Genomic DNA, 14,627 nt, shown 5'->3' with positions numbered 1-14,627 from the left:
TTTTTTTTACTGCAGTCCCAGTGTACATTTTGCAGGTTAGATTCATCTTTGGAAAGGTAAAAAATTATTTTATATTTGTAGAAAAGGCGATTGCATCAACAACTGGTTCTCTATTAAAAGAATTCTTCAGGAGTTGAATTGCTCAATCATTAGGGTAGGGATTTCGATTGAAACTAAAATTCCTTGTCTTCTCAATAGCAGCCTGTAACATGATATTCCTGCAAGCTCCATGTTATATGTGTAGGAAATTATAATCCTAAGGTCTGATTTTAAAATGACCTCAAATTGTATGTAGTGAGGCCCGGTCTCTTGTATCCAGGTCTTTGCCCACATTCTGCTAAAGGATTGTATATTGTTCTGATTTCATTTAGGGCCATAAGGTCTGTATACTGCAATGCACTGAATAAAGGGCTGCATTTAAAAAGAGGACTGCAGAATTTCACATAGTAGAGATTCTTCTTTCTGATGCTTTGCTTGTTTTAAATGTTTTCAATATTTCATTATCATGTTTAGCCTCTGGAAATGAAATGACTATAAGTCCCGGCCGTCGCTTTATGATTGACCTGTTGGTGAGCAGTTTGATGGCAGATGGAGGATTGGAATGTGCATTAAACGCTGCTATAACTGCAGAGATTCAGGTACAATATAACTGCGAATACCCTCCATTATTTTTTTTTTAATCTGTTCTGCTAATTACATTGTGCTTTATTCCATACTAGATGAAGGACCCAGCTTCGCTCGGGTATATTTAATCTATTTAATTTAATGTTTGTGTGTGTCGTTAAAAGATACCAACACTATCCACTATAACAGTGACATCTACAGCACCCCACCCCCAAAACAGTGCCCTCCACAGCCCCCCAACCCTTAACACTAACCCCCCCCCAGAGTGCCCCGTCCCTTAAAATTGGACCTCCACAGCAGCCCTCCCCCTTAACTTTGACCTTTACAGCAGCCTTCCCCTTTAACAGTGACTTTCATAGCATACCACCCCCTTGAGAGTGACCTCCACAGGGTCCGCCCCCTTAACAGTGGCCTTTACTGGATCGGGGGCGTGTCCTTTTGAACAGCTCACTCTAAGACAGCAGCACTGTGCTGTCTGAGTGTGAGCTGCAGGCAGAAAGTCACCCTCCCTCCCACCCCTGCAGCTGACAGAAGTTGATTTTTTTTTTTGTTGCGTTAATTTTTTTTTCAATTCCTGTCGGCTCAGGAGTGGGACGGGGCGTGTCCTAACAGATCAAGGGCGTGACTTAGCGGGACCTGGGGGCGGGATTTTAAGTCTTTTGAGGGTGGACACATTGTGGCAGGGGGCGTGGCTTCCTTCCTGCAAGAGTGACACCCCTATGGGCACCTTACTGGCTTATTTGCATTCCAAAAAAACAGGATTTTTAGAGGATAGAAACATCTATTGCTGGAGCAAAGGCACATCTTGAAATGCTATTAGGCCCTGGTTTTACTTCAATAGCAATTATCCTTGTGACAGATTTACTTTAAAGCTCTCCTACAGCAGTGAAGACAAATGGCTGAGTTGTTATGGAAACCTGGGGTAAAACTGTGTATATGTAGACTGGAGGACCTGCAACCTTCTATTGGCTGATAAGGGTCATGTGACCAAGCGTCTATTGGCTAATGCATTTTTTGGGAATATCTCAGGAACGGTACGTACACACACACACACACACACACTCACACTCACACTCTAGATTGCCAGGTCTCTTTATGGTTACTTTATTATTATTCATTACTTTTGCAAGAAAATAAATAAAGATTGCATATTATATATACCCCTACAGAAACCAATTCCAACATATGGATGCAGATGTGACAGTAATGTTTGTTTTACACATCAAAAACAAGATAGAAAGGCTGTTACTGATTTTACTCATTGTAATAGGTTAGAATGTTTTTATAAATTATATTATCATTTTATGTTATGGTATTTCAATAGGATATCGAAGCCAAGAAAGAGGCCCAGAAAGAGAAGGAAATAGATGAGCAGGAAGCCAATGTGTCCACGCTGCATAGGAGCAGCACACCACTGGATAAAGACCTAATAAACACCGGAATTTATGAATCTGCAGGAAAGCAAACCTTACCCTTAGTGCAACTCATACAGCAGTTACTTAGGTACTTTGTCGCTCTTGATATTTTACAGAATTTTCTGTTGATGGAATTTCCAGCCTAAAAATGATTGATGTACTAGATGTATGGGGGTCTTAAACTCAGCACCCCCACAGATCAACTGTTTTTGGCAATCACCAGAAACTAAACAGTGGATGGAGCCAAAAGCAGAAGGCCTCATCCACTGTGTAGTAGCCTTGCATATTGCAACTCATCTCATCGTTAAAAGAGGATGTTCACCTTTTATTAAGTGATGGTCTATACTAAGGATAGGCCATCACTAGCTGATTGGTAGGGTTCCGACTCCCTGCACCCCTGCTGATTAGTTGTTCGGCAACAGCTCCGTTGCTGGAAGCAGACAGTTCAGTCTACTTTGTATTGGACTGAGCTCGTAACTACGGCTCTGTTCCTCTTGACCTCAAAGTACATGTCTGCTACCGACTGTGGAGCAATTGCCGAACAGCTAATCGGCATGGGTGCAGGGTGTTCGACTCCTGCCGATCAGCTAGTGATTGCCTATCCGGAGGATAGGCCATCACTTTATAAGGTGAACCACCCTTTTAAGATGGCCATACGCCTTCAATAGCTGTTGACAAAATGTGCATTCGGCCAACGCCAGTTGCTTCCAATATCCCCATAGATATGCATACTCTGTTCAGCCAAGTGGGCATGTGTTTTCCTTGGGTAGAGAATAGTAAGCTGCTGCCAGATATCTGTAGTGGTGGCTTACTTCCCCGGGCATGTCAAATGTTAATGTTACCTGATATCATCTATTGGGGAGAGTCTGGAAACCCTCATACACATCATTTACAAACAATTGCTGGAGCTCCTGTCCTGGTGTTAAATATTTTAGTCCCTTCAAACGTTCATTATTTAAATTATATTCCTATAGACATAACATTTGGCCTCCACAATGTTGTCTCCATATGGTGAAGAATGGACATTGTCAATGCTGCAACAAATTTTATTGATTTGAAGCTTTGTTGTTTTGTCTTTGATGGGTATACGTGCCATAAAACTACTGTTTGGTGTCTTTAGGAACATTGCATCTCAAACCATTGCTAAACTGAAAGAAGTGGCGCGCCGCATATCCTCCAGCTTGGATCAGGAGCATTTTAGTAAGGAGAGGTCAGCATCCATGGATCTCTTGCTCCGTTTTCAGAGATTACTTGTCAGCAAGCTCTACCCGGGCACAGTGGTGGACCAGTCTGCAAACACCCATGGTATATATAATAATCCTTGTTTCTCCTGGGCTCACTTTAGATTTTGATTCTCTTGCTCATTCTTTTATGTTTATTTGGGGCTTTAGCTCCTGATCTTCTAGGTGTTGGCTCCTTATTGAAGAAATATACAGCTCTTCTGTGCACACATATCGGAGACATACTTCCTGTGGCGACCAACATTGCCTCAACATCTCATAGGCATTTTGCAGAAGTGTCCCGTATTGTGGCTGGTGATCTTACAGGTAAAGTATTGCAGTTGAAAGTCCTTATTATGAGAGATGCTTTTACACTTGATGTTTAACCTGAACTTCCATTTTTACCTTTATTAGGTGTACTCCTTCCAGAGCTGGTTGTCTCTGCCGTACTACTGCTTTGTAAAAACGCTTGGCTCATGCAGGAAGCTGGTGCCATCCCTCTTCTGGCCAGTCTTCTAGAACCTTTAGATCGGTTTAACCATCTTGCACCTGGAAGGGAGAGAGATGACAATGAGGACTTGGCCTGGCCTGGCGTAATGAGTAAGTTGTGCATTTGCTAATGTATGTGTCTTCTAGATGTGTAGGTAATGTGATTATGTAACGTTTTAGGAATATATATCATTTTTTTTTATTTGCGGTGATTTATTTATCCATTCATTTTTCCCCCTGAAAGGCTCATTTTTTAGTGGTCAGAGCTCCAGGAACAATGAAGAAGTTACTTTAATACGTAAAGCAGATTTGGAGAATCACAACAAAGATGGTGGATTCTGGACTGTAATAGATGGAAAAGTTTATGACATCAAGGACTTTCAAGCACAATCCTTACATGCAAATACTATACTCGGTATGATTTATTTATTTATTTTCATTTTAGATATAACTTCTGTTTTTGAAGATTTGAGATTTGAGCACCAAATTACTTGAACCTATAGTTTAAAGGACATTTCCTCTACAATGATTGAGTTATTAATCTATTGTACCTAAATGTTTAAACATTAAACAAATTGCGGCCGCCTCTGCCCCTCCCAGGGACTCCTCCATGGACGGGGCACACTCACATTAAAGACACCAGGTCCCGCAAACTACCTCGGGTTGTCACAACTATGTCCCTCTCCTACTCGGCATCCTCGGGTCACCCTGAGGACAGGTCTGAGGATGGTGACATATTCTCCCCTGCTGCATCTTCCGCCTCCTTGGGCGACACCTCTGCTTTGATTCTGACTCTGAACAGAGCATCAGGCGGTCTTCCACCATACAGAATCTCTCTGGGTGGTCAAAAACAAATGTCCACTGAGGAACCTCTCCTCTTCAGGGTTGGTACCCCCTTTAGTGGATTCACAGATGGCACTCCCCTGGCTGCATAGGATATTATCCACACAGGTAAGTCAGCTTGCTGCCTCTCCAGTATGTGGCGCTTTACCTGTCACCGTGTTTAGCACGCCGGCCCACCTATGTGGTGTCCCAGGAACATACACCTTCCCCTTCAAAGGGGGGTACTGGTACCACTGCCAAATGCTGTATCCGGCAGAATTTCCTCGTTCCAAGGTATCTCCTTTTCAACTGGAGTAATTTCTCTATTCCAGGGGCTATATTCAACACACTCTCCTAGTCGGAGAGTGCTCCAGGCCACCATATTACTTCTCCAAACGCTGTAGCCAATACACCATCCTGGGGCTAGCGTGCACCACGCAACATATTACAGGGGGAGCCCTGGTTCACCATATTAATTCTTTATTAGGTGAAGTACCTGCATAATCTCCAGAGACTGTAGCCATTACACCTGTTTGGTTCTAGTCTGCACCACGGGCGAAGTATACATGTCTTGTTCAGTCGCTGTAGCCATGGCACCTGTCTGGCTCTAGTGTACATGCAGCCTCCTTGCTTCCTTCTTAACTGGAGTACCTGTACCACCTCCAGATGCTGTAGCCATTCCATCTGTCTGGTTTTTAGTCTGCACTACACAATGTATTACTCCCTTATTGGGGAGAGAACCTGTACCATCTCCAGACGGTGTGCCCCTCACACCTGTCTGGTTTTTAGTCTGCACTACACAACGTATTACTCTCTTATTACATAGAGTACCTGTACCATCTCCGAACGCTGTAGCCTTTATACCTGTATGGCTTTTAGTCTGCATTATACAGCCGTTTTACTCGCCATTACACCTGTCTGGTTCTAGTGTGCGTCACGCAGTCATTCTACTCCTTTATCAAGTGCAGTACCTATGCCATTTCCAGATGCTGTAGCCATGTCTCCAATCTCATTATAGTGTGCACCATGCAGCCAGATTACTCCCATTCTCAGGCGGAGTATTTGTAATATTTCCAAGTGCTGTGCCCTATTGGTACAATCTGTGGCCCATACGGCTCCTACATTGCCCTTTCCTGGCTCTGTCATGTGGCCCCTCTTCATGCGGAGTGATGGTACCATCCCCAGACGCTGTATTCATCACTCTTTTCTGGTTCTAGTATGCATCTGGCATCCATTACCGTCGTCCTCGGTGGTGTACTTGTACTATCTCAAGGCGCTGTATCCGACAAACCATCCTGGTTGTAGTATGTACCTGGTAACCATATGTTCCCCCCTTCTTGGGCAGAGTACAGTTGCAATTGTTAGATTCAGTATATGGCTGGCCTCTTCAGATCTGACACCCGATGCAGTACCTCCTGAACCAGGCCCTCTGAGTGCACCAAGTCTTCTCATTGCCCTGTACTAGGCATGATTTTTACTTTATTGCTTGACACACTATTTAACAGGACTTCTCAGTCCTGTTATGCACCAGACAACCACACTCCATCCGCCATGGGCAAGTTGTTGTCTATCATGCTAGGTTTGTTTGTTGTCAACCCTATAAAGTACTACTGCATGCTGCACAGCCACGTTACCCCATTTCATGGATGGAGTACTCGTGGTGTTGTTACTGCCTCTCTGCTTTCACAGTGTTACATGGCTTAGTCCTAGCAGAGTACCTGGATCACCACTGGATGGTCTATCCTGCAGGGATACGAAGCATTGTGAGCACCAGCCGCTACTGCAGTTTTCGGGTCATCGCTGGACATACTGTCTCATATGGCTGTGACAGGACTAGTGAGCGCCACACACCTACTTGGTGGGTGGGATTTTCCGCTGCTCGCCCTGGTATCTGATTTGGTCCCGTAGTCCTTCCATGGTCCCGGTGTTCTTTGTACGCCCTTAGATTTTCGCGGATTAGTGGTATTACATGACAGAAGTGCCGTCCCCTTGGGCCTTGCCGTTATCTGCACCTGTCAGTTTCTTCCCCCTTCCTTCGGGGTTTCATTGTGCTCTGCTGGTAGCTGGTTTCTATATGTCAGTGTAGTCTCTCCTGGCTTCACCTGGCGAATTCTGCATCCTCTTCTGACATATAGATGTCTGGCCTCTCTTATACTAAATCCAGGCTGCTGTACTTTCCCATCCCGGGGCAGTGTTATACAGTTTTCTAGCCACTACACTTGGGATGATTGGTTAACCAGGACAGATGTTCTTTTCCCTATGGTGGATACATTTAATTTTTCCCTTGATAATATGGCTATAATTGTCCTCATGTGGTCCGGTTCTGTGGACACTACTTGAGCCTCTGTCTGGGTAATCTTGCTTAGAGTCCCTACCCCAATGATTCTTAGACCATCTAGCTGGCCGGTTCTGGGGAAGCTACTCGTGGCATCTCTGGCCGCACATGCTCTGCATGACAGCTGCTTCTTTGGGCCCGGTTTGGTTCCCCCCCCCCCCCCCCCAGTCCCTGTGGGCTCTTATCGTCTCCCCAGGTCAAGTACCTGGTATGTGGGAGTTTAATGCTACAGTTTGCAATTTGGATCATAATGGTCACTTTTGGGATGCGGTTTTCCCTCGTTTTGAGAACTCTTCCTCCTTAGGCGGTTTGGAGTCCTCTCCCTTCTACTCCAATATCTCTCAAATGTGTGTTTCCGCTTGTATTACCAGGGCCTGCTCCTGTTTCCCTTTTCCCTGACACTCCATGGGTCCACAGGGTCTTTTAGCTGGAGCATACTTCCATATGCAGAGTGCTAGGTCGTTACCAACAGACGTTGCTGTGCTACTCTCCTGTTTCTTCAGGAGGATCCCTAGTTCTTCCAGATCCTTCCTTTTGCTCTATAGTGTGCACTTGTTCAACTCTTGGTTCTTGCGCAGGACATCTGCCTCGCTCCCTATCCCACCTCTGGAGGAGCCGGGTGTTTCCCCTTGTTCCTTCTTGGGCTTTTTTCCTAGGCATTTGTCCTTGGGATCCTGACGGTCTCCTATATATTTTCCTTTGGAACCATTTCATGCTATGGCCTCTCCTGGTACGGTTGGGTCACAGGGTTTTCCAGCACCTGTGCGTCCAAATTGTTGCATGGGATTTCCTTCCCACCCTTGGGGACTGCTTTGAGACGTCCCATGGTGCTGTGTCCCCCAATGACATTAACGAGAAAAATGGATTTTTGTACTTACCGTAAAATCCGTTTCTCGTTCAATTCATTGGGGGACACAGATTCCGCCCTTTGTTTTCACTTCTTTTCCCGTCACCGGGCTGCTGTTCTCGTTTCCTTCCCCGGTCCAGGACATGTTGGTTCTTCGCTTTTGTTTCTCTCTCCTACTGATATTGGTACAAACTGTCCCCTAGTGGCTGTGGAGGGGGTATAGCCCACCTGGACTGAGCCAACCTTTTGATATCTAGTGTCGCCTCCTAGTGGTAGCTGGGCATATACCATGGTGCTATGTCCCCCAATGAATTGAACGAGAAAGGGATTTTACGGCAAGTACAAAAATCCAATACAGAATCAGTACACCGTAGCCATATATGAAGACTAAGTGTACCGGTTCTGATTCCTAAAATATGCACTGAAGTGAGCACCGTACTGGTATGAGCACACCACTGCTCCTGCTTGTGCCTGCTGCAATGAAATTTCTGTATATCACATAAGTTCGGGATATCCTGAACCAGTGTGCTATGCCAGGCTTTGATGGAGCGAGGACAGGCAGGAGAAGCGTTGTGCTATGCAGTGCTCTTGCCTGTCCTTGTCCTTCATTAAAGCCTGGCATAGCATATCTCAGCAGAGTATCCTCTACAGATGTACTATGTAGAGAAAAAAAAATGGTTTAAATGTTTAAGTGTTAATCCCCTCCTAACCCATGAAGCAATGGTATATCACAGTGGGCATTCCCATTATTTGCTATGCTGTTATGTATTGAGCTTTGTCTGGACCATCACCTGCCGGTCCCTGATGCTCCTAAGAGTCGAGGACCAGGATCAAAGATAATTTCGAATGTTATTATAGTTTTCACAATGCTTGTGGACAGCTTTCCCTCACTTGTGCTGTAATTTATCTACTTTACGGTCCATTCACACCACCGTAGGCTGTCTGTGCCAGTATTGCGGACCGCAAACAGCGGTTCCACAATATACGGGCACTGGACGTGCGAATCCTGTATCACGGAGCAGACCTATTGACTTAAATGGGTCTGTAATCCTCAAGATACGACGCGGACGCATGGATCAGAAGCGCATCTTTTGCTGTATATTTGCAGATTGTGGACCTGTTCAAGTCAATGGGTCTGTGCTGCCATACGGGATTCACACAGCTGGTGTCCATGCATTGCGGACCGCAATTTGTGGTCTGCAGCACGGGCACGGACGGCTTGCGTTTGTGCGAATGTACCCTTAATAACATTGTGCTAATATTTTGTGTAATCTTCCGTAGCCCACTTTGCTGGTGAAGACCCTGTGGTGGCTTTGGAGGCTGCACTTCAGTTTGATGACACCAGAGAGTCCATGCATGCCTTTTGTGTGGGCCACTACATGGAGGTAAGCAAACTACAGTTTATTGTGTTTTATAAGTAAATTAGGAAATTGGTGGTTACTAGTAGCATTCTATGTTAATGTTATTTAATAATTAGTATCTTGGGCAACAAAAATCTATTGTATTTCATCCTTTTAGGATCCAAATGTGCATTTGTGTGTCTTTTGATATTAGTTCTCAAACCACTTTATACATTTGATTTCTGGTAATCACCAATATGGCTATTTAAATTTTAAAGCATTTTGAAATCTTAAAGGGGTTGTCCAGGATTGTTATTACAGTACTGTTAATGTGTTCCAGATAGTCTAAGATTGTGGTGGGAGATTCCCTTTAAGGAATTAATGTTCTCTTCACATAGAGCAGACAAATAGGATGCATATCTGCATATACTGGGGGCATTAATTTATACAGCTGTACTTATTTCCGCACACAATCTTTGTACTTCAGTACACACTTAAAGGGGTTGTGTCACTTCAGTAAGTGGCATTTATCATGTAGATAAAGCTAATACAAGGCACTTACTAATGTATTGTGATTATCCATATTGCTTCCTTTGCTGGCTGGATTCATTTTTCCATTACATTATACACTGCTCATTTCTATGGTTACGACCACCCTGCAATCCATCAGTGGTGGTCGTGCTTGCACAATATAGGAAAAAACACTGGCATAAATGCGCTCCCATGGTCCTGGCCACCTGAGAGGCTGACACTTAGTCCTATAGTGTGCAGGCATGACCACCGCTGATGGATTGCAGGGTGGTCTGTAACCATGGAAACGAGCAATGTATAATATGATGGAAAAATGAATCCTGCCAGCAAAGGAAGCAATATGGCCAAATGCAATACATTAGTAAGCGGCTTGTATTTACTTTCTCTACATGATCAATGCCACTTGCTGAAGTGAGACAAACCCTTTAATGTGAACAGAGCCTTGCTTCTTTTGGTTCTGTTTGTTGTATTTTTGTGATCAATTTATTTTAATGCTCTACACATTTCTCCAGTTATACATTTTATTGGGTATCTTTCTGGTATTTCACCATTTTCTTTTGTTCCATTTCAATAGTTTTCTCTGCTTAATATTTCTTCCCATAGCCTGATCAAGAAGTGATTACAGCCCCGGATCTCAGCAGTCTGTCTTCTCCACTTGTGGACACTGAACGAAACTTGGGTTTGCTCCTAGGACTTCATGCTTCTTACTTGTCCCTAAGTACACCTTTGTCTTCTGTGGAAATTGAGTGTGCTAGTAAGTGTTGTGTTAATAAGCTCTATATGACATGTATATAATAAAGGGTTATCTCCATCTCAGCTATACAAGGTGCGAGATCGTAACGCCCTTTTTATATGGCGGCTAGAGATGGTCGGGTTTACAGAAACGGCTCTACTACACTTTCTTTAAAACGTCACTAACTTTTCACACAACCATTGGTATGTCACAGAGACGCATCAAAAGTTGTGATCGGTGGGGTTCTGTGTGCTTAGACCCAAGATGTTCTCTAGAAAGAGGGGAGAGAAGTGTGCGCATATTGCGATTTCTCTCCTCGCTGGTGAGAATGGAATCAAGACGGGCCAGTCTTGTGCAACGAGGAGACAGAGCGTGATACGAGCACTCCCCTCTCATCTAGTTCTAGAGAACAGTGGGGCTCTCAGTGTCCAGACCACCACTGATCACAACTATTCATATGTCTCTTTAACACATCAAAAGTTAGTGACGCTTTAACTCCTATAGAAGTGAATGTGAGCTACAGTAACAGAGTAGAATCCACTGTTTCTGTAGCTCCCATTCACTTCTATAGTAGTTAATAAAACCGTGTAGCACAGTCTGCTCGGGTCCTTCCCTAACCTCAGCCACGGCATATGACAAGTATTCTAATTTCCACCATGACAGATCAGCATTACCCTCCATTAGCATTACTCTAAGTGGGGTAACAGGCTTGCTCTTAAGCATCAAGGACACCTGCTCTAAACCTTATGATTTTTACTTGCATGGGCACATTTTGTAAAAAGGTTATTTTCTTCTGTATTTGTATTGTGTATTTCAAAATCTTATTGTTCAGCATAAATTTCTTTTGCTTGTAGGATGGCTTAAATCCTCAATATTTTCCGGAGGTCTCCAAACCAGCCAGATTCATTACAGCTATAATGAGGAAAAAGATGAGGACCACAGCAGCTCCCAAGGCAACACTACCCCTAACAAATCCAAACTGTACGGACATCGCCTGTCCATGAGTGATCATTCCCAGCCCTTCCTTCAAGCTATCGCAGACAATAATACTCAGGATCACACTGTCAAGGTAAATTTCAGTGTTTGAGACAGTTTTTGTGGGTCTTCACTTCATCTCTATTTCCCATTAGATTTTTTTAGAGATATGAGATAATTTACGTTCACACTTTTATTTGAAAACATAATAGAAGGCTGCATACACTTTCATTATACTTTTAAGCTTTATTTACAGAAGACTTCATAAGGAAAAATGTATTTTTAGGAATTTTGCAGTGTTTTTTATTTTATTTTTATTTTTTTACAGACCTTTTCTATTTTGCTTGTTTCATACTCTTTTATGTCTATCCTCTGATTCTCAGGACTTTCTGTGTCAGATAGAGCGGTACTGTAAACAGTGTCACTTGACCACACCAATCACATTTCCTCCAGAACATCCAGTCGAAGAAGTAGGCCGTCTGCTGCTCTGCTGTCTATTGAAACATGAAGATTTAGGTATGCCGGGCATAGGAGAAGGGTTCAAATATTCTTTAAATGCTGTTTCAAATATTCTTTAATGTGCCTTTCCAGCTTTACAAAATTGATGGTGTGGCCTGTCGTTATCAAATCGGTGGAGGTCACTACTCTGCACCCCTGCTGATCAGCTGACAGATGGGGCCGCTTCTCTGCATAAGATGGGCTTGCATTGAGCTGCAATACCAGACATTACTAAAAGTGTAGATCTGTGTCTTGTGAAGAACGAAGAGGATGCAGCCCCTTCAATCAGCAGGGGTGCTCAGAGTTGGTCCCCCCACAATCTGTTATTGATGTCCTCTCCTTAGAATAGACCGTCAGTTTTGCAGAGCTTATTAACACCTCTAAGTATATCTGCAGACGCTTGGGTATATTACATAATATTGTGCTTACTATGGTGTTTTTTTTGCCTGGTATAGGTAACATTGCTTTGTCTATGGTTCATCATGGTGCTTTGAATTTGGACCAAGTAAAACACAAGACATTGCCCAAATCTGTGGTGGATGTGTGCCGAGTAGTTTATCAAGCTAAATGCTCTCTCATAAAGGTTAGTCTTCCCGTTGCTATTCACCATTTGTTTGTTATATGGTCTGGTAGGTTCACACTTACTATAAACAGATCCGGCAGGCTGCCCCAGCAGAGAAAAGCATGCTGGAGTTTGCTAGTTACTGCCGTTCGTTGCCAGACCCCATTGACAATAATGGGATCTGGCTGCTTTCTGGCAAAATGCCGGCTTTCGTTTAGACTAAAGCAGTTGCATTCAAACGTGGTTTTTTTTCCCGGCCGGAACCCAGCACTCGTGCCACAAACCATCTGGATTCCCATTACATACCATTAGAGTCAATGGGGCCTGGCGGTGAACTGCAGCATCCGTCTAGTCCGAAGCTGGTGAACTCCAGCAGGCTGTTCTCTGCTGCAACAGTCTGCCAGATCCGTTTAACGCAATTGTGAGCCTTCCCTAAAAGGGTCAAGTATGTATATGACTGTTTTCGTGCCACCTTTTAGACCCATCAAGAACAAGGGCGCTCCTACAAAGAAGTATGTGCTCCAGTCATTGAACGCCTCCGGTTTCTCTTCAATGAGCTGCGTCCTGCCGTCTGTAATGACCTGTCAATTGTGTCAAAGTTGAAGCTCCTCAGCTCCATCCCGAGGTGGAAAAGAATAGTTCAAAGCATTATCAGGGAAAAAAGGAAGAAAAAAGGTATGACTGTAAATAGGTGTCAGCCCAAGGAGCATATATAATGTGTATGAGCCCTTTCTGGAGGTTTTTTTGTCTTTGAAGCTAAATTTTTTTAAACAATATCTTTTATAGTGCCCAAAAAGTCTGAGTCTGCAGATGTGGATGATACTAAAATTGGCAACGAAGAAGGAGAACAAGAAGAATCTTTTGTCTTACCTTCTAGTCCTTTATCTCTGGATAAGAAACCCCTATCCGTAAAATCACCCAAGGTATGTAGAAAGCTTGTGCATCTAGTCTAGGATTTTTAAAATGGCTCATTTTTTCAATGTGCAGTTTCATATCTTGAACTGTACCGTTATCAATATGGGTAGACCTTTTATCACATTGGTGTAAGATCATTCTAGTTTATTTTTTCTTTTATTCTAAAAGTGTAGGACGGAACAGCTGTTGTGAACTAGTCCTAACCCAGGCCTTCTAGGATTTGGAAAAGGTTCTTTTCCTTGTGACTTGAGGGTACCGGAACAGAATAAATGGAACTGTTGTATTCCGAATTAGAAGAATTGGTTCTCTAACCACTTGCTGACCACCTGTTCACTATATACGTCTGGGCAGTCAGCACTTACCTCTGCTAGGGCATTTCAATGCAGTTTCATGCTAATCATGCAGCTGGAGCCTGCTGACAGGAGGGCTCCCATGGAGAAGGCACGGATGGATTTTTACCGACCCCTTTCCCATTGCTGTATACACAGCACTCAAAGAGCACTGTGTATATTGATTTTACAGGAGCTTTTTCCTGTTTCGCTCCTAGTGATTATGTGATCACTGAGGGCCAGGCATCAGCACTAGCTGCTGGGTCTTAGCAGACCCAGATAAGCTCTGCAGTGAGGTTGTAGAGCAGGGGTGCCCAACCATTTTTGGCTGCGTTGTCCTATTGCTCTAATTCAAGGTGCGGCAAAAATGGCAATTCGTGCTCATTTGCATTAACCTATTAGACCTGAAAAGTGAATGGTTAGGAACGATCGCTACCACAGTCATTCCTCATTCATTCAGTTCTATTGATTTATTGGCAGCACATCCCTGATTACACAGGGTGACATACTGACGATCATATTACATCTTTCATTCTGATGCAAGATGCAGATCAGCCGACAAACAAGTGTTTGTTGTTTATTGGCTGTTCAGGGGCACACTTTTCCAGGCCATTTATCAGGAATGAGTGTTCCAATGAAAACTTGTTCCCAGTAATTGGCCCAAAAATAATGCAGTGTAATAGGGGCTTAAGCGGCGACATTTCCTTTCATCCTGCCTCATTCCATAAATGCGCGCCTGCCTCATTCCTGCAGTGACGGTAAGCGCTCATTTATGGAATGAGGCAGGATGAAAGGAAAGGTCGCCGCTTAAGCCCCTATTATACCAGTTATAGGTTCTATCTGTGTGACAGGCATATACAGTCAGGTCCATAAATATTGGAACATTGACACAATTCTAATATTTTTGTCTCTATACACCACCACAATGGATTTGAAATGAAACGAACAAGATGTGCTTTAACTGCAGACTGTCAGCTTTAATTTGAGGGTAT

At 43.7% G+C, this 14,627-nt stretch overlaps 1 protein-coding gene across 4 annotated transcripts in view; it reads left to right on the top strand.

Annotated features, from left to right (window-relative positions):
* The window catches only part of HERC2 (HECT and RLD domain containing E3 ubiquitin protein ligase 2), a 222,288-nt gene that overhangs the window by 89,609 nt on the left and 118,052 nt on the right, over positions 1-14,627 (top strand). For all 4 annotated transcript variants that reach the window (XM_040425137.1, XM_040425134.1, XM_040425136.1 and 1 more), the window contains exons 19-31: positions 514-638; positions 1,949-2,127; positions 3,160-3,344; positions 3,431-3,586; positions 3,674-3,859; positions 3,993-4,163; positions 9,034-9,137; positions 10,227-10,377; positions 11,211-11,425; positions 11,715-11,847; positions 12,285-12,412; positions 12,871-13,066; positions 13,178-13,314. In XM_040425137.1, the coding sequence (XP_040281071.1) occupies positions 514-638; positions 1,949-2,127; positions 3,160-3,344; positions 3,431-3,586; positions 3,674-3,859; positions 3,993-4,163; positions 9,034-9,137; positions 10,227-10,377; positions 11,211-11,425; positions 11,715-11,847; positions 12,285-12,412; positions 12,871-13,066; positions 13,178-13,314 (2,066 nt within the window). The remainder of the gene's footprint in view (positions 1-513; positions 639-1,948; positions 2,128-3,159; positions 3,345-3,430; positions 3,587-3,673; positions 3,860-3,992; positions 4,164-9,033; positions 9,138-10,226; positions 10,378-11,210; positions 11,426-11,714; positions 11,848-12,284; positions 12,413-12,870; positions 13,067-13,177; positions 13,315-14,627) is intronic.

The sequence above is a fragment of the Bufo bufo genome, chromosome 3, assembly GCF_905171765.1.
Source record: "Bufo bufo chromosome 3, aBufBuf1.1, whole genome shotgun sequence".
Classification (NCBI taxonomy): Eukaryota; Metazoa; Chordata; class Amphibia; order Anura; family Bufonidae; genus Bufo; species Bufo bufo.
This window is presented reverse-complemented; position numbering and strand designations above follow the sequence as displayed.